The sequence below is a fragment of the Thunnus albacares genome, chromosome 2 (genome assembly GCF_914725855.1).
Source record: "Thunnus albacares chromosome 2, fThuAlb1.1, whole genome shotgun sequence".
NCBI lineage: Eukaryota > Metazoa > Chordata > Actinopteri > Scombriformes > Scombridae > Thunnus > Thunnus albacares.
In genome coordinates this window covers 1,316,437-1,336,698 of record NC_058107.1, presented here as the reverse complement: position 1 = coordinate 1,336,698, position 20,262 = coordinate 1,316,437, and the positions used below count along the sequence as shown (strand labels likewise).

General features: G+C 40.8%; 1 protein-coding gene across 4 annotated transcripts in view; it reads right to left on the bottom strand.

Moving 5' to 3' along the window:
* The window catches only part of LOC122989350 (NMDA receptor synaptonuclear signaling and neuronal migration factor-like), a 48,767-nt gene extending 30,550 nt beyond the window's left edge, over positions 1-18,217 (bottom strand). For all 4 annotated transcript variants that reach the window (XM_044362163.1, XM_044362181.1, XM_044362171.1 and 1 more), the window contains exons 1-2: positions 17,804-18,217; positions 1,126-1,187 (exon numbers count right to left, since the gene is read on the bottom strand). In XM_044362163.1, coding sequence (XP_044218098.1) covers positions 1,126-1,187; positions 17,804-17,874 — 133 coding nt within the window. In that variant the 5' untranslated portion in view covers positions 17,875-18,217. The remainder of the gene's footprint in view (positions 1-1,125; positions 1,188-17,803) is intronic.
* Positions 18,218-20,262: the final 2,045 nt, after the last annotated feature.

Here is a 20,262-nt window from a genome sequence, read left to right as displayed (position 1 = left end):
ACATGAACAAATGGACAGAGAGACAGGAGGAAAAGAGGATTGTTTGTTGTTTGTTGCTCTTTGGGATTCGTAGCTTTGGCAGCAGAATGGTAAACATTTGCAAGCCAACGAGCTTTCAGGAGGATGAGAAGGAAAAGCAGAGAGGTGGCCGAGTGATAAAAAAGAGCAAGGAGAGGAATGATGAAAGATTTGGAAATGGATAAGCTGGTACGGTACATACAGGGCTTTGGCAGAAACAAAAGCTCTGTCGTCCTGCGGGGTCACGGAGGATGGATGTTCCTTCTCACTGAATAGGCTAAGCAGCTGCAATGCTGCAGGCTTGATAATAAGTGTTAGCTCATGGGAATCGGTGGGTTTTTTCATGCTATCTGGGCTGTGGATAAACAAGTACAGGACAGGACACATACTGTATATAATATATATATTACAGGTATCATTCTGAATGATCAAATTTAGTTCTGAACTAAATTTGTCCTCTGTTCAATTCACCTGACAAAGATCATTTCAGATTTTGTACTTTCCAAAACTTTCTACTTTTAGAAATATTTCTGTGACATTTTATTTTGGTTCATTGCGGGGGGTTTTTGGATGTTTTTTTATGGGTAAAACCTGGTCACAGCCATGTTTGTCCTCACATTTCTCGTAAGATAAGTGGTGTTAGAATGATAACACAGTGACTACTCACAGGGCTGCTTGGTGAGCTAACAGCTGAGAACATGCTAGCGCTAGTCAGTCACAACAGTTCTCCAAGCTAAGTGGATGCTAAATGTCAGTTAGCTAGCTAGATTAGTCACTAAAGAAACAAGTTTAGACAGTTTATTCAAGATACACATTTGTACAAATGACCTCTGTCTCAGAACTGTAAACTTCTCATGTGGAGCCGCTTATATTCCTACATGATTATATAAAAGTGGACAGCTAATGCATGCTAATGTATTACAATTTTCTTTTTTTCGTTCCCTCAAAGGTCAGCACTATAAAGATTTCCATTTCCATTCTTCCAGATGTGAGGTTAGCCTGTTTTTAGATACTATGTTAGACTCCTGGTTTTGGTGTTCCTTGCTAATGTTCATTGTTAGTCAGTAGACAATCATTTTATTTCCAGAGTGTGCATGTGTCACCTACCTGCTCCGTTACGGTTTTCTGGATTAGTATTGGACAGGTATTCTCCGAATGCTCTGGCTGCTCTGTGGAGATACAACAAGTACAGCAGTTAACCCTGAGACAACTGCACAACTGCTATTGTCAAATAAACACAGAAGTGACTCAGAATCAAGGTTTTTCATGGGATTCTTTCAATATAAACATCTTGTCTGAGCTTTTTATCTTTGAGGCCTCTTCATGTGAAGACTGTCCGTGGCATGCTACCAGTCAAGTAGATTACACTGCCACAGAAGTCTGTAAGAGGCTATTTTATTGCTAGTGTCCTGAATCCATACCCTGTAACAGCCGTCTCTCACAAGGATAACAGCCTGTTCTTTTACAGTGACTGGAGGACTGGGAAACAGCTTGGAAGCTACAGCTTGTCTCCCCTGCATGGTTGATAGGCCCCATAGGGGACTGTGACATTGCATGTGCCAGCCAGAAATCCAGGAAAGAAATGTAGGCACATACACATGTTATGAAAGCACGCATATTGGTAGGAACAGTGGAGAACTGGCAGTGTGCAGAGTATCTATGCTGCAGACTGTCACTAAAACACAACGTCCTCTCTTACATGTAATTCTCTTTAGACAGGTATCAACGCATTTCTGAAACAAAAGTGATGCTTTCTGAATTAAAACACAAGATATTTAATGGATTTTATATCCAAAGCATCATACAAAACAATGAGTGCTTTATGCATTGCATTGGTAGAAACAAAATGCCACGCGCTGTCCTCTGCACTGCTACATGACATTTGTAACTGTACAATGCTGAAGCCATCCATGAGTATTGCATAATAAAGGCAACAGCAGGTGAACGTACAAACTCTGAAAGGGGGAACAGCCATGAATAACTGTGATTAGCTCATTAACAATCATTCAAGCTCTGTGCTTCTGAAGCTGCAAGGCCTTCAGACCTCACTCTATTTAAAAAACATCTGCTTCAGCACATAATGGGCCTATCAGCACTATTGTAACCTTTACACTGTATCACACGCATATATAGCCATATCTCTAGGACCTATTGTACACTAGGTTTTTAAACAGGTTGGGGTATTCAAGACTATGGTTATATAACATATCCCATGCAAAGTGAAATCAAATCAGTATATATTGTTGGTGTTTGTTTTGATTTTTGTACTTTTTAGTAGTACAGTTTTATTTCTGCAGTGATAACATCCTGCAATAGGATTGTTCTCCATGAGGTGTGACTTCTTGGATCAGACGACAGTGACGGTCGGTACGTGGAATGAGGAAAGCATGAGTTGGCCTTTGTGACTCTGCACATCATAGAACAGAACTGTGTCATAATTTGAATAGCAGAGTAACTTAGGGAGTACTGAGGTTACAGGATTACTACATCTGATCTTGGCTAGCTTCCCTGAGGAAATACAAATTTAACAAGAATGTTCTAAAGAGACGGACATATGATATGCCTAACGGTACATAACCAACGCTATGTGTGCTTGCTGGAAAAGGGGGTGAGAAAAAACTGTCTTGTTACATTTGTCGTCTGTTGACCTTATGCAGCCTGCCCCTTTATTTCTTTTTTTTTTTCATTAACTTAACGTCTTTGAGAAATTAACCATGTGGGGCAATGTCAAGAAGTTGTGATATGTAGCACAACAAGCTAGCAAAGCACCGTAAACATGTCTGCCTTACACGGATCTACTTTCTGAAGACTGAACACGACAACAGAAGTCTTTGGCACAGAGGAATGTGATATATCAGACTTTGGACACATACAAAATACTTGTTAATGGATCAATTCATTGTTGGTTTGGCCAAATATGAGATTTGTTGACAATAAGAAAAATATGGAAAATTGCCAGCCTTATCCTTTAACTCATCAGTATGATGATGCAGGTTATTATTAGCATTATTTGTATTCTTAGCTTAAAAATAGGAATTAAAATGCAAATTTTCACCTAACTATGTAATATAATATATATTGTATTAATAGTATAATTTTGACTGTGATTCATGTGACTCTATGTTGTATTAGCACATATTTGGAATGGCCTCTCTATGATATCATATTGTTATATACACATAATAAAAACACAAATACCAACACATTCTGACAATTCCCTAAGACCATTAGACCAAGACCATGAGGAGATGATCCCAGCATGGTGTGAGAATGATCTAATCAGTGCAGCCGCATATTATCAGTGTTTGTCAAACTGCTGTAGAAAAAAGTCTCTCATGATCTTCCAGCTATGGTGACTTTTTACACTCAATGTCATTTAGTAAAACTGTAGCCACAAGGTGGTTTCAAGCAGCCGATGTCAACCAAAACAACATGTTATATTTCCACTTCCGGTGTAGACATAAAGCTAAAAGATAAACTAACATAGCTGGAGCACATCCTTTTTGTTGTCAATACAGGGCTATGACATGCCAACAGCTACAATGGTTTTATCCTCTTTTGAAAAATAGCTGCAGTATCACTCTACTGTAGTTTATATTTCTAATTTCAGTTTGACTTTAATTTATTCTTGAATAATAATATTCTGCTACAAGTAGCTGAAACAGACTCTTCATTGTTCAGCAACTGGCACAAGATACAGTAAGAAAAATCAGCAGCTGTACTACAGTGTGAAATAGTTTGTTTTATACTCAGATACACATTCCTCCTGTTGAAACACCCACATACTTAAAATACACGTCATCTAAAAGATATAGGCCACACACACACACACACACACACACATACACACACACACACACACACACATACACACAGACACATAGAGAAACAGTAAAGCCTGTAATCACTCTCTTCCCACTCACTCCGACCTGGCATTCCTGCCATCTGCACGCACAGACACACAGACAGACTCCCACATCCTCACTCAGAGACTGCATGTGGAGCAGCATGCAGAAAAATAAATAGGCTACACACACACACACACACACACACACGTACATACATGCACAATACGCTTGCTACATGCACACACGGCTGAATCTCAGGGGGGCTGCGTTGAAATGGAATTGCTGTGTTGTTGCTGTAGCCTATATGCCTTCCTGCTACGACACTCTAAGTAATTAAATATGAGGCAGCACGTGCACTAGCAGTGCCACCCGTGAAAATTCCCCTCCCAGTCCGGATGATGGGAGAGGAGGAGGAGGAGGGAGGACACGAGGAAGAAAATGCAATCATCTCTGATCTATCTGCTTGACTTTGTGCACTCCTTCCTATGAAAAATCCCATATGCTATGCTGAGAGTAAAGCAGTGTAAAGACATGCAGCGGTTTGCAGAGGACAAAGCGCTGCAGTGTCGAAAGCAAACACGGACTGGACTCATAGAGGCAGAATTTATGGAAAAAATCTTGTCTAGAATGCAATTTCACTGTGCTGCTGCCAAAATAATCCACTTCATTCTCATGTTATACTATGTAAAGTAGGGCTGAGTTGTTGAAACCATTACCAAACTATGAAAAAGGATATTTTCCGGTGTTGATATGCAGTAATAATATGTCAAAAATGTACAAAATAACATAATGCATTATATGCCGGTATTTTCCCATGGCCTGGTGGGCTATAAGATGTCATATTCTGTGTCCGCATACCAACAAACCCTTTTATTTTGTGGTGTTGTTGATTATTTATCAAAAGAAACACAGCATTCTGACAAGGAAACTTTAACACTGTTACTGCATCTTAAGCTCAAAATAGATTGGGGATGGGTATCGAGAACCGGTACTGAATTGGTACCGGTCCCTGACTGGGCAGTACCGAAATACTGATAAGCTCCTGGACAAGCTGTGCTGCTATTGGTATGTATGCAACGTTAATTCACTCTAACATATCTGGCGTAGGTGGCAGTAAAGCACCTTAACGTTGGTTGCCACCCGCCATAATGCTGCACAGCCAGCGGCAGGCTGAGCCGCCGACCAGGGTGAGTCTGAGACGAAGGCGGGAGCAATAGAGCTTCCCAGAGGAAGAGAGGCCTTGCCCGTCATGCTCCGAGATAATTTCATCTTCTGCCTTCTGCTTAGAAGTGGTGAATTTACGCTAACTTAATATGATATAGTCTCTGGCTTTTGTTTAATGACATAGCCCACCGGATAGTTCTGGGTCTGAAAAGTGAACCAATGCAGAAGTGCCTTACACCTGCGTTCTCTCTAATGACCAGCAGGGGGCGACTCCACTGGCTGCAAAAAGAAGTCCGATTGTATGGAAGTCTATGAGAAAATGACGCTACTTCTCACTTGATTTATTACCTCAGTAAACAGTTTCCTAATGAGTTTATGGTCTCAATCGCTAGCTTAAAGTCTTTTTCAATACAGCATGATGTTCATTTTGTAAATTATGATCCCATTTAATTTAAATGTGATGATAAAGCAGGGCATGCTTTAGGGCATGGTTACGTTGTGACTGACAAGTCGCTATCACAGTGACAAACCCATGGCATGACTCCAGATTAATTTACCTTAGCCATCTCTATTTCAGTGTGTTTTCAGTTAATTTTAATATTGTGGTCGCCTAAAAGAGTCTTGTTCAGTGTTTGGTTGTACTAAAAGACCCTCTAAGGAGTCAGATGTTCAGTTTTTCTGGTAAGTACAATTTGTTTTGATGGTTTTAAGCCTGCTTTTCACTAACAAAAATTAGCATTAGCATTATCACAGTTAACAATAGACTGTAAATGCACCGTGCTAACCAAACTAGCAGCTAGCTTTAGGGTCACCTTCACCCTGTCGTCCAGATATGGTCACTTCTCATCACTTCTGTCTCCAAGAATCCAAGATGGTGATGGTCAAAAAGTCAAAACGGGAGTCCACAAACCAGTGGTTGATGTCGCAGTGGCTACGTCCGTTATTTTTTAGCTTGGAGGGCTAACTTATGTGAACGTCGCTTTTCTTCACCCATCTTTGGTTGACTACAGCCTTAATTGTTATGATAATAAGACTGTATTTTCTCTCTCCCTATCTTCTAATTTAACTATTATATTCATACATAAATAACTGTTGAATCTTTTCACGTCTTTTCATGTCATGTCTTTATTTTTTGCACCAAATTATGGAGAATAGTATCAATAAGAGTATCAATAAGTATCGGTATCGATAAGCAGTATCAGTACTAATATCAGTATCAATAAAATCCTAACGATACCCATCCCTATAATAGATCAACATCACCAACAGCTCCTTATTAACATTTGACTCCTTAATAACATCGTCCTGTTCAACCAACAGTAAAGGCTGCATGTGTGAGAGCACTTTTTCCTCCCTTTCCTCCCAAACATAAAGTCCTAGAAACACTGTATGCGTGAAATGATAAAATATAAATTTTAAAAACAGCGCCCTAAAACAGTTCTTAGATCCTAAACTCACTTTAAAGTTGCTCTAATCAATATTTTTATACTCTGCTCTGCAACTATACCGTTTCCGTTCACAAATAAGATCAAAAAACGTAGTTTCTTAGTCACCCAACAGCAGATGGACAAAGTCAAAACAGCTAAAAGGAAACTGAATATCAGTCTTACATTCACAAAGTGGACAGAAACACAAATCCAAATAAATGCTAATGTTGCTACATGTCTGTTGGATGTGTTAAAAAAGCATATTGCTAATATGATCGCCATACCCACTTTGTTCAGGCATCATTTTGTCTTTGCAGCTTGTTACAATCAATTAATGAATGCAGGTTTTAAACAGTTGAACACTTGTATTACTATTCACATGAGGACCTTAAACTTGCCCTTTATTATCTCACTCAAAGCACTCAAATCCCCAGATTTCCCCAAATTGAACTGTTCACAATCTGGTTATTCAGCTTCAGCTGTGAACTGGGTGGAAAATTGGAGATTTAAGGATCGCTGTAGGTCTTTTTCACAGCCCACACATTTTGACTTGTTATAGCATAAATAGCACAGGTACAAGTTTTTACAGTCGATCATTTCTCCACTCTATTTTAGTGTCCCGGTAAGTCGTGCCAGTGAGCCGGCAAGCACAATAACCCTTTTTCATAGCAGACATTTTCAATTGTCGTAGCAGTAAAAGCACAGGTGGAACTAATAACATTAGCAATGGCTCGGTCCCATGTAAGTGTCCATGGAAGCTATACTGGTGAACCTTCATGCACTATGCCAGAGTCATGAATTTGAAAAAAAAAAAAAATTGGATTCAGCCATCATTAATGTTATTAATAGCACCTCCTTTTCCTGTACTGAGGGGTCAAAATGTCTTCTGTAAAAAAGGTCTATACCAGGGCCTGGAACTGGAGCACCTAATTGAAATGTAGTTTGATATGTTAATAAGAATTTCACATCTACAGTATCTAGTATGTGATGACATTCAGTCCTCACAAGGGTAAGAGCAGAGTAATACACACAAAAACATATTCATTCTCCCTGCGGCTCTCGAGGAGTTTCTTCACAGCCACAGCGAAGGCTTGACGTGCTCCTCGGGGCAAAAGCAGTTATCTGATAATGTTTATCACGGCAGTCACCTCCGTTTTTTAAACGTATTCATTTATTTTTTACTCCAGAGGACTCTGAAACAGAAAACATGTAACACGTCTATGTTGCAGAGTTTTAACACATTAATTATACATCAGAGTCGGACTCCGCTGAGCACCGTCCGGCTGTGCTTCGTCTTACTGTGGCCCCATGCAGCCGCTGCGCCGGCAGCTTTACACTGCGCTTTTGGAGTTTTTTTTTTTCCCTACTGCATGTTTTCAGCCATGTGACATGAGGAGGGGGAGGGGGGAGAAGAAGAAACATGGTGACAAGAGAGAGATGTGTTTATAAGACCAAAATAGAAAGTAAGGAGGGAGTGGGAAGTGGGATGAAGAGGGGAGGCATGATAAGTAAAGAAAGAGTATTAAATAACGAGAGGAGGGAGGACAAAGAGGTGACAGATGAACCACTGGACTGGATGATATTACGGTCTTATGAGCTGGTCATATGTGAGGCTTCTCCTTCCTCCTCTCTATGTGTGAGGGAGTGGGATGACTGCATATATGAGGCACATATGTATAGTGAAGCGTATAGATGCCTAGGGACACATTCACGTCTAATGGCACAGTAGTGAAAGCCACAGTGCGGGAGGAGCAAACAGACGAGCCTTAGTAGCATGACAAAGAGGAGGAAAGGTCCTGTGCTGATCCGAGTGGTTTTGCTTTTGTGTGTGTGTGTGTGTTGGAGTGTAAGTGTGTATGGGCTTTCTTAAGTGCATGGAAACATTGTTGCCTCAAGTGTATATCTTTGTGTGCACTTCTGACCATTGGAACACGAGTATAAAAATGGTTGTGCATCACTCAGGATCTGTACAGGATGTCCCTGTGGTCTTGCAGTGAAGACTCTCTTGTGACTTAAAGGACCATTTTGCCAATTTTCAACCTTATCTCTGGCTATCCGAATAAGTGATATAGTGTGAAAAATGCCTGTAGTTGTTGCTGATGTTCTCTGTGTTTCTGGGGCGTCATTTGATGTGTATAGGGACGCAGTTGGGGGCTACAGGATGTTTCAGCTTGGATTTCTAGTATCCGCCTCTGGGTAGCCAGGGGGCATGCTCTAGATACCTGTCACATTGTCCTCTTTGCTTGTATTGCAAACTAGCTATGTTTCCAACAGCAAAAATGGCATCCCAAAATATGAATGCAGAGGATTTTCAGTGGATGAGGAAACATTTTACTGTGTTTTGGCTTACTCTGATATTCAGCCATATTCATCGAGCCAGAGTTTGTTTGGGGGTTGGGTGCACTGATTGGACATCCGTGTGGTGAAGAAAGGAAAGAAGGAAAGGAAGGAAGAACAGAAGGAATGCAGGAGGGAAGATCAACATCTCTGTCTTCTTGCTGTGGCCTCATCAGGGAGTCATAACATGAAAGAGTATTGGATTTGGTGGGGCAAGATCCTCACTCACACAATGCCAAGTTAAGATGATTAAATGTGCGATGCCGTTAAGACCATGGGGATGTTCATTCGCTAATCCGAAGGCAGAGCAACACGTCTAACTGAGGAGCTACGTAGCCACCCATCAGGTTCTTATTTCCCCTTTTAATTTGACATTTTAAGGCCAGAAAACGTTCAAATGAAAGGGTGAAAGATAGATAATCAGGTCTTTCAGTGATCTATCCCTGTTTTCAGGCAGAGCCATTGCAAGGGTTGTGCAAATGGTGTGATAGGTCACAAAACTAGTGGCCTCACAAATCCTGCGTACAGCACATGAATAATCAATTTCACTTCTGTAAACCCTATTATGCATAACTGGTCATTTGACGCCTTCTTGATATAACCGTATTGATTAGTTCGGCTTTAATTTCAGCAAGTGATGACCTGAGACAATTCTGTCAGTTGTGCGAATCAGTCTTCTGACTGGTGATAGGGTTGGCATGATCATGCTACAGGCATGCATCATGTTGCATAAGGTGTGTGTAGTGGTGTTTGGTGTTTTGTTATCTTGTATATAGCATCTCAAACTACATTTGCATTAAATTGTGCCCTTTTTGTTGCAACTTAACCTTGCTACTGTATGTGTGATGTACTTTGTGGTTGGATCAGGGCCTCTCACCCTGGAACAGCTCTGTGTTCAACCTCTGAGGCACACTGCTGCCTTTAAAGGAAGCATTACTTCAAAAACATTATTCAGAAGTTCAATATGTAACCAAAATGTGCAAAGTATACTGAATTTGACTGTAGGGTTTCTTCTCTGTAGCTACAGCCAGGCAGAGGCATCACTCATACCAGGAGTAGATGACACTGATGCACTGATATTCAATAGACAGTATCAGTCCAAATCTATCATCAAAACCATATATTGTAGTTACTGACACAGCAGCTACTTTTCTTAAAAGTGAGGCTGTGTGTGCAGCTCCAGCTGACAGAGGAGGTTTGTTTAAGTTTTGACCCCACTGTGCTCTCCGTGTTCCATCCGCTCGCTGGGAGGTGATCAGTGATACCGATCATAATTAGTCAGATCAATGAGGAGACTGACGGCCATCTTACTGCTCTCCCTGCTTCTATCATTAACAGGACGAGATAGTTATCTGTTATTAAAGACAACTGATGTTGCCCAATGAACTGGATGAACAAAAGAAACTGTAAAGAGGAAAGGAGAGATCAGTAAAACGGTGTACAGCAGCAGGAGAAGAGAGGAAATATAACAGAAAGTGTAATGTATGAAGACTCTATACAGAATACAGTTATGATTTTTTTATGGGGGTTCATACCGTAGATTTGATCCCATAGTTTGAGCTGTGTGATTAGGGAGAGTTGGAAAGAAAGTCTCATTTTCATTTGTATTATACATACTATGGTGACTCAAAAGTGTCCATCTTCCATGAAATGGCTCAACAAAACCCTAAAATACTCAGGTGACCAGATGATCAAACACTGGGATGGTGGTTGATACGTTTAGGTTTGTTAATCTCGTCTCAAAAGCCTGAAAAAGAAGGAACGACAACTGACATCTTAACTGCTTTTGCTGCTAACTTATATCTGACACTTTAACTATTTACAGTACACACTGACTGCTTTCATCACTTCCTCTTCAAGTGACACTTCCGCTGCGTTCATTGTTTAACCAAGTTTATCTGCTTTCAGTTTAACTTTGTTACACTTTGACGATTTCAAATTAACTGATACTTTCCTCAGCACGTACACTTAGAATAACACTTCAACTTCTTTCAGTGCCATGGCCTCTTCCACTATGCATTCTGAATCTAGCTTATATGAATGACGCAAAAATAAAAAATTTGGTTGGTTGTTTAATTAACTGGTTAAATAAAAGGAAGGGAAAAGACATACTGTAGATTTATACAGCACTAGTCTGACTTGTGTCCCTTTTGTTATCTCTCTGTATCACTGTCCAACAATATCACTGCCTATCTCACTGCTCAGCACACACTGGGAGGGCTGGCTAGTAAAAGGCTGATGACTTCATTAAGAGACACTTGCTCCGCTACACTCCACTGACAACAAAGGCCATGAGTCAGGCAATTACCCATATCTCCCAAGAGGCTGCAAGTGGGTTCATCTATGACTGCTGGAGGGGGAAAAAAGTAAAAAAAAAAAAAGTAAAGTATCTCATCTAAAGGGAAGCGAGGATGGAGGAGCAGCCTCAGGTTGAGAGAGGGAGAGAGTCCTCTATTGGTCTACTATCATATTGGGCTGATATTGGGTTTTATTAAAGGGGAACTAGGCAAGAGGTTTATTGCCATTTAGTACTAAATGACCATAATATATTTCTCTGGAGGTTGGACAGGTTATGAGTTTTGTGGCTTTTGAAACTCTCTTTCCATCCCATTCTTCCCAGCCTCGTCACCAACTAGAGTTTCAAGATGATCCCAAAACCCCTAAACAGAACACACACACACACACACACACACACACACACACACACACACACACACACACACACACACACACACACACACACACACACACACACACACACATGCACTATGGGCATTTTCAAATTCTTAGTGTTGAAGGAAACTGAAAGAAACTGCATCACCAGCTCACTGAACATTTCTGTTTGACCTCTACTCTACTGACCAGAATACTAATTTCTTGTGAAAATGTGCCTATAATCACTACGTCAATTACAGGCCAGGTCCCATCAGCTCAAGGGGACAGTCGAGGAACTTCATTGTTTTTGCAATTCATTCTGGTCAATACTGAAGGTCAGCTGAGGTCACAGATGATTTAGTGACCCAGAGCAAACTACTGCCCACCATCTCTGATGTTCTTCTGTAAAATGTCCAGCTTTTCATATTATTTGTTATCAAATGTTTGACCAGCAGGATTTTAATCATTAGTCTGAAATGTAACCTAGTTGCCTTAGGTTTCAGCACACCAAAATAGCTAATAAAACAGCTTTGTTAGTCTTCTTTCAGTGGGGACTTTTAGTATGCCATAGGGGTCTGTTCTCCTTGACAAAAACATAAATCCTGTGGAAAAATTCAATACCTGAGTCTATTTACTGATATTGAATATTTGGCCCACTTTTATTGCCAGATAAGAATGTTGATAATGGTCGATTACAGGGCTGTGACTAAAGATGATTTTCATTATCAATTCATCTTCTGATAACTTTTTTTGTTAATTCATTTGGTCAATAAAACTGCCACAATCACAATGTCTTGTTTTGGCTGTTTAATGGCCCAAAACCCAAAGAGATTCAATTTTCTTTAATGTTAGACAAGGAAACCTGAAATAATCACATATTTGGCAATGGTTGCCGATTAATTTACTGTTGATTGACTAATCGATTCTGCAAAACCTGTTAAATTTTCACTGCCATGTTTTTAAAATTAAAACTGAAAAATATGAGTAAATGTGTGATGGGATGCAAACTCTAGTGACATCCTACACACCTGTCCATCACTTCCACACCCTTACTGGGAATTCACACAGCGATGCAGAAGTGCCAGTGATACATCTAACTGTTCCAACCACACTGACTCCAGCATCACTACCCTCTGAATCAGCTGTCCTGTCAGCAGCAAAGCTCCTGACCGAAGAGGACACCTGACAGCTTGTCTTCACCAAGTCAACTGTTTTACTGAAAATTCTTCAAGTAGGCTTCATGGGAAATATACAGGAAAAACTGCATTCTTTTTATTTATGGTTTCTATGTAATTTCCCCTGCACACAAGCTCATTGATCAGTTATTATAGATATAGTTCACAACATATAGACAGCAGGAGATTTGTGTTTCAAATGGCTGCTGATGTAAATACTTTACCATTATAATGTGATTGTTACATTTTAGTGAGTGAAAGATGTAAAAAAAACATTCAAAAGCGTTCCTAATGTGGATTCCTCTTTACTTTCTGTTAATCTACATGAAGAACGCACTACTTCCTGCATTTGGACTAAAGGTTGGCACTGGACATAAATCATTAGATATAGAATCATCCAAGACGCACATAATTCCTAGGGATACTGGGCTGGTTTGGCCTCCTCACTTATTCAACTTAACCATGCCTGCTGCATTCATGGGTTCAGAATGAGACCTTTGACCTCTCTTTACTGTGTTAAAATAATGAAGCCTATATGCCGATACATAATTAAGGATACTGAATATCATCTATCAGCAGTGTCCCTTTAAAAGTCATGAAGAGAATTCAAACTTCATATGGTTTTGCACCAGTGATTCTGACAGGTCTATATTTTAGAGAGGGGACCCAGATGTTTTATAGCTAATAGCAACACTGGACCGTGGCTGCAGCTAATCTGTGCAGTGATGAAGACCGGGTTGCTGCCAGTCACACAGTCTTGTGAGAAGGAGGCCATGAAATCACATTTTTACCAAAGTGGAGACTATTAAGGTCTGAAAACTGTTGTGCTGTGCAATTCCTTTCAGAAGTGACTCAAACATTCTTGAAATATTAAAGGCGATGTTCACTCCAAAGTGCTGGTGATCTTTCCCATCCGGTGGTTGATGAAAGCTGACGGCCTGGTTTTTGTGTGCTGCTCTACAAATAAACAGGATAGGGAGGCAGTTGAGCCATCCCTTATAGGTTTTTTCCACTGGCACTTTTGGCTGCGCCAAGTCAAACCATGCCGCGTTTATTTGCATTTCCATTACCAGTTTAAACATGCCAAGTCGTGCCAAATTGTGCCAAGTTGTGCCTGAGATGGACCATCTCCGGACTCGGGCCAAAGTGTGCCTGAACCGCCTCCAAGCGGCCTGCAGTAAAGTCTCCCCGACCGCAGCAAGCTTGTGATGATTCCCTTCTCCTCCTCAAACAAGCACGTGTTGCAAGACTAAATTCATGTCTGAGCTGGAGACCAGAGAGAAAAACATTTTTAAAAGCCTAAGAGGTTTTAAGTTTAGTTTGAACTTTCAGAGTCCTGATCGCTTTCAGCCATATCAGAGCCGTGTTAAGTTACTGCCGATGAAAACATTTCCTGCCACTGTTGCTGATTCATATTAAAAGCTTTCACTGATAAACTAATGGAAGGCTTTTATTATGAAGAACTTATAGGAAATTAAATGTGTTTATCCACTGTTTTATAGCCGTGACTTTGACCACTAGTCACAGCCACAAAAAACCTGCTGCTTTTTTATTCAAGATAAGCGTCATCAGTTAAAGACACACCTTCAGGCGAGTCCCTGCCATGCCGGGCTGATGACCAAGTCAAACTGAGTCAAGCCGGCACATGTGTATGGAAAAGGCCTATAAGTGTTTCAGGCACAGTGCATCTTCCCCCAAATTCCCTTGAAGAGACGTTAAACACATGATTAAGTGCACAGTAAAAGACAGAGACTCTGCAAGCATACAAGACTTTCATCGACCTTTTCCTTCTTTCTTCTTTCTTGTATTAAAATAGAGCCAGTCAAGACTGTACATACATTAGCATTAGAATGACTCAAAATTCAAAAGAGACAATCTATTTCAAATCAGCCGAGTTTCAAATGCACATTCATTTTGGCAATCTATCTCATCCCATTTCTATGCACATAAGATGTTTCCCCTCATTCTCCTGATGAACCCAGCTCTGCCAACAAGATGCCACACATGCAGCCAAAACAAATACAGGATGGGAAATAGCTGGATGGCCTGAATGTGCTCAGAATACTTAATTTCATGTTTAATTCATTTCAGGTTAATGACAACATTTTGCCTGATTCATGGCTGATTCCAGATGAGCTCCTTTCTAAACACAACACCTCATGCTGTCAACAACCCGAGGTATATTTGAAAATTCTGAACCTAACTACCTTGGTGATTACCCAGAAACCCTGCAAGGTGTCATCAGTAAACTCTTCACAGCATGCTCATGGTGTGTGATTACCAAAGAACAACAAAGGGATGAGAGAGGAGAACAATCTAACAAGGCTTAAGCCCAGATTTCTCTGGACAGAGAGCGTCCCCTCTGACAAATCTGACCCGTGACTTCTTATGGGGACAAATTATTTTCCAGTCACCACACTAACAAGTTTTCATCTGGGCAAATAATGTTAAAAAGCAGTGTGTATGTTGATTTTAGGTCTGAATTTTTATTTCAGCTTTCATGGAAATTACACTTTGAAAAGTAGATATTAGGGGAGGGCAATATGACAATATAAGATTGTGAACGATTAAAATGTCTCCACAATCTGCCTTTACAGAGAGATCGTTAGTACTGTGCTACAGTGCACATTGTATCAGTTCAGCTCCTTGACAGAGTGAAGTCTGCTAGCAGGAGGCTAACAGGTAAACGCCTCATACCGCATCTCCAATCTGCTGGAGTTAATGACCTCTAGCGACAAGGATCTCAAGCAGGGCAAACGATCTGCGCCGTTTACATCAGGAGCCCAAACTGTTTGAGCATTGTCACATCGCCGGTTCACCAGTTAGCTCACAGGTTTGATGCTTGGTAGAGTTTGTGAAATCTACAGCCCCCCCCCCCCCCCCACAGCACCTTTTAAATGTCTGGATAGGGCTGTGTCTGACAATTTCTATAACTTTCCAAAACCAACAATCACAGCAACTTTCCGCAGCGGTTGGCCAGGTAAGCAGATGTGAGACAATTAGCAGGGTTTTAATTTTCTCATCTTACACACTACTTCCATTACTTTTCATGTACACATATGATTGCAACACAGTGAATGCCTTCCAAGAAAGACTATCTCACCCCACTCACTGTTCAAAGCAGCCATGAACACTTTTGCCCTCAGATGTGGTTCAACGGCACTTTATATGAACCTTTAAACCATCTTTTCTGTTTCAGACACATTCTGACTATCAATCGGTGATTAATCATAATCCTAGCCAACAAAAATTTGAAATTGGTCACCTGAGAACATTACTTGCTGATGACATTATTAAAAATACTGGCATTAACCCCAACCCCCCCAAAACCTGACCAAAGCACCCATAGTCAACCTAAATCTACTGTATGTTTCCAGTTACTTAGGAAGAGATCTATTCATCATTTTCAAGTGAAATAGTGAATGAAGTGACACTTGAAGGGACAGATGTGTTAAGTATAGGGTCAAAAGCAGAGCGCCGGGGGATTAAACACGCTGATTTCCAGCATAATCTCTCCACTGTATTGCTACTCAAACTCACTGAAAGACAAAGACATGGGATTGGATTTGTCAGAGAGAAGTGACACAGCTTCACCCCCACTAATTCATCGAGGCACCGCTAATCCTGGCTCGGCTCAGACTGAGAAGCGTCTGGGATTCGGGGGAAGCACTATTGTTCGCTAAGAGCCATTAAACTCCTTGTCAACTAGAGTGCATCTCACGATCGCAGATATGGCTGAAAGTATGTGCGAGCACATTCGCCTTGGCCATGGTGCACATGTGTGTCCGGGATGCTGGCTGTGATTGGAAAGTGATTTATGGAAGAGTTAAGTGTGAGGTGTAAAAAAAGCGAGCCAAGTGGAGAGGGAAGCGACAAACAGATAAACAGCACAAGGAAGACAAATAGAACAGGAAAACGTGTGCATCAGGGAGTGTGGCGGTGGCTGTGAAGATGGAGAGGTCATGGGTTGTTTGTTTATGTGCATGTGTGTTACTGCAGACCAGCAGGATCATGCATTTCAGAAGGAAAGTAGGTGTATGCACACATGACTAGGAGCAGCAGAGCTTCATCTGACTGCATGCCGGCTTTAAGAGACTGGCTCCTGAGGTCAGTAAGTGGGCGACAGACCGCATCTTCTACCATACAACATTAGTCATCCCACAGCCTTATTCAGACCAAGAACACACGGATCTGACACAAAGACCTTTAATGGCGTGACTCACACATTTAAAGTGTGATTAGAATTAGTCACAAGTCCAGTGAGTCCAGTTGGACGTTAGACATTTATAGATGACCATGTCAGTAAAATAAAATAAATGCACACATCCAGGCTCTAGAGCATGCAAACCAAAGGACAAACAACATAAGTCTTGACTTGATTGTGTAGAGTACTGTGCAGAGTATTTCAAATGTGTTATCACTGTCTTCAGGTCATTGTGCTGAGAAAATAATAGCCTTTTTTTTTTTTTTTAAATTATGAGTCTAAAACAAATAGAGATTTCTTCCCTTTTCTCCTCCTCAAAGAGGTTTTTCCTGATCTGAGTTAAGGGCCCATTAATAGAGGGAGTCTTTGTTGTATAGATTGTAAAGCCCTTTGAGGCAAATGTGTGATTTATGATTTTGGGCCATATAAATGAAATTGACTTGACCTGTTAAGTTAATACATGTAAGTAAGTACATGATATTATCCCACACTGTGTACATATAAATCACAATAAACTTTGTTGAAATGTGAAAAAAGGGGTCTGCAATGTGAGGAAGATATGTTTTCGAATCAGGGAAGATTCGTGATTTTTATTCATAGTTTACTTAAAAGTATCTACTGACATATCCTCTAACAAGCTATAAGCCAAAGTAAAACTTTAAAAGGAGCTACCTGCACTCTCTATAGAGAACCTAAAGATGATGGAGTCACGAACAATGTAAAAGCACCAGAGGAGCAGTTATGACTGCAGAATGTATTATTTTACTGTCAAATAGAAGGTAAGTGGAATCTTCTCTTGAAAGTTGGCACCCAGCTGTAATTTGTCTAAAGGTGTGAACCTCTTAAAGTATCTCCTTGTGGTAGTTTGAACCCGACAGGCGCATCTCATCTGCGTTCCGCCGGGTCTCTCCGTGCGGCTTCAGAGCGCAGAGACCCCGGCAACAGAACCCCCTCCCTCCCCCGGGACACACTCACCGAACTTTTGCTGCCACAGACGATATCGCATCACTCCTCAGATTCTTCCTTTTGGACACCGCAGTTCCCATGCTGAAGTGGAGACGACCCAGGAGAGAAAACGCAGACCATTCCACTGACTGATCGGCGAGGGAAAGAAACAAGAAAGAAAAACACTAATCGGAGAAATGAAACTCATCCGTATCCAACGAGTCACGCTATAATAAATTCATATTTATCATTATAATATCTTTGGATATAAAGGCTGAATGTTCAGAGGTCTGTGGGCTCAGCGTGGAGCGCAGCGGCACTCCTGGAGGATACAGTGAGTACGCTGCTGCGCTGCGCTCTGCTCTCCTCTCCTCATCCAACTGAAGCTTCCAGGAAGGAAACTGAGACCATAAAAGGAAGCCAGCCGCCTGTCTCCTGCACGGCCTGGACAGGTGCGGGGTGGGCAAAGACGGGAGAAGAAGATGAATACGCATGTTCGTTATTTGGGTGTGTGCTGGATGTGAGGAGGTGTGAAGTAATCTTGCAGTTTATTATCAAGCAAGACGATGCTGTGACATTCATCGGTGTTGCCTAATAAATACATTTCCAGGTGACACAGCACATTAAAGACAGAACTTTTCTTAAAGCTGTTGACATGAACTGGTAGTCATGAGACACTGGAGGTTAATCAGGCACGTGGCAAGCAGCACACTGTCAGTGCATAATAATAGTTTAAATCAGAATGCGATTTTTAAGCTCTAGCCCAATGAAATATAAGACTATTGGTAAAAGTTGAAAACCCTGCTTGCTACTCATTCCACCACACAATATGAGAGTGTGAGTGGGTCATGATCTGAGGGGTTAGAGACCATGATCGTGCTCAGCAACTTAATTACCTTCCTATATCTTTTGTGCACAGTTGACATTTTGCCAGAGGGTGGTGCTGGAGGAATGTCCAAAGTGCAAAGGGTTCATCCTCTGGGAAGCATGAATGTGGTAAGTCGGTTACACTTTTTGCAATGTACATTATTACATTAAGTGTCAGTATGATTTTGAATGAGGCTTATGTACTCCTGGAACATAAATCAAAAGTTTGGTTTTAAGTTACTTTTGTTTTGTTTTCATTTTTCATATCTTCCTGTCCAGGTCCTCCAAATTCAACAGCAAAATATGCTTTTGTCTTTTATTCTGTGCTTTCCACAAACTGTTACAAATTGCTGTTGAAAAATAAATCGGTTTTATGATGCGACAACAGTATGGTTAAGGTTTGGTTAGAATTAGGCACATAAAAACACTCGGTTAGATTAGTGGTTTGGGTTAAAATACTCATAAGTACTTTGTTAAACCTGCAGTTGTGAACGTAACATTGAATATATATATGTTTAAGTTATTTGTTAGCAAACACTATCTTATTTACACATCAAGCAGTTAAGGAGCAACATTTTTCATTTGTAGTTGTGTTTCAGGCCAGCTGCCAAATGTAAGCCCAGTGTTCACTCTCTGATGTTTTGTTGACCCATCCATCTACCGCCACCTCCTACTTACATGATAATGTATGATAATAACTTCTGTAAGTTGAATGTAAACATATCGTTTTGGGGAACTTGCTGAAACAAGATCTTTTTTTTGGAGAAGCACTCTAGTCTGCGCCATCTTTGAATGAACATGGTTTGTTTTGACTGAGAGGTCCTTGTTACGTAAAATCACTCTCTGCAATAGACGTGTAATCCCTCACAAGTGGAATATGATCTCATTAGAAACAGAGGAAAAGTTATTATCAAATGTCAGACAATCACGCTTGTTTGGTTTGCCAGTAACCATAAAATGATTAAATCCATTCTACTTTTTGCACCTCCTAATGACAGACGGCACCAGCAGCGAGGATTTTGCTTGAGATTTAGCGAACTGTGGAACTGTGTAGCTCATTACAATAAAGGAAGTACAGATTGCACAGGGACCACACTGAAGATTAACAAAAGCAGAGCACAGTAAACGGGGAGAGGATCATTTGACTTTCATTTCCAATCCCATCAAGATGAGTATTGACCTGAGAATAATACAGAATATCTCCTGCTCTCTGGGGAAACAAAATCAATTCCACGTCAATATTCAATCAAAGAGGAAAAAAGCAATTCTTCCTTTTAGTCACAATATAAGGAAACCTCATTATTATTATGAAAGCATGTGTAACATACATAGTACAGGCTACAGTGTATACACAAAGCTCATCACGTTTCATATTTCAAAAACTCCCACAGAATCTGTCTACTTATCAGTGCAGAAAGACAGCCAAGCAGCTCCAGTCTGACACTTCGCCTACCATAATCACCCCAGCCCAAGACTGTGAACCCCGAACTCTAATCTGGAGAAAAAGCCCAGAATATTTCTGCTAATCAGGTGTGTGGGCAAAGCAGACCTGGACAAGACTGAAAAATTCTGTCTATGATAAGATTTTCTTGCTTGATGACTTACTAATTCAGCACACAAAC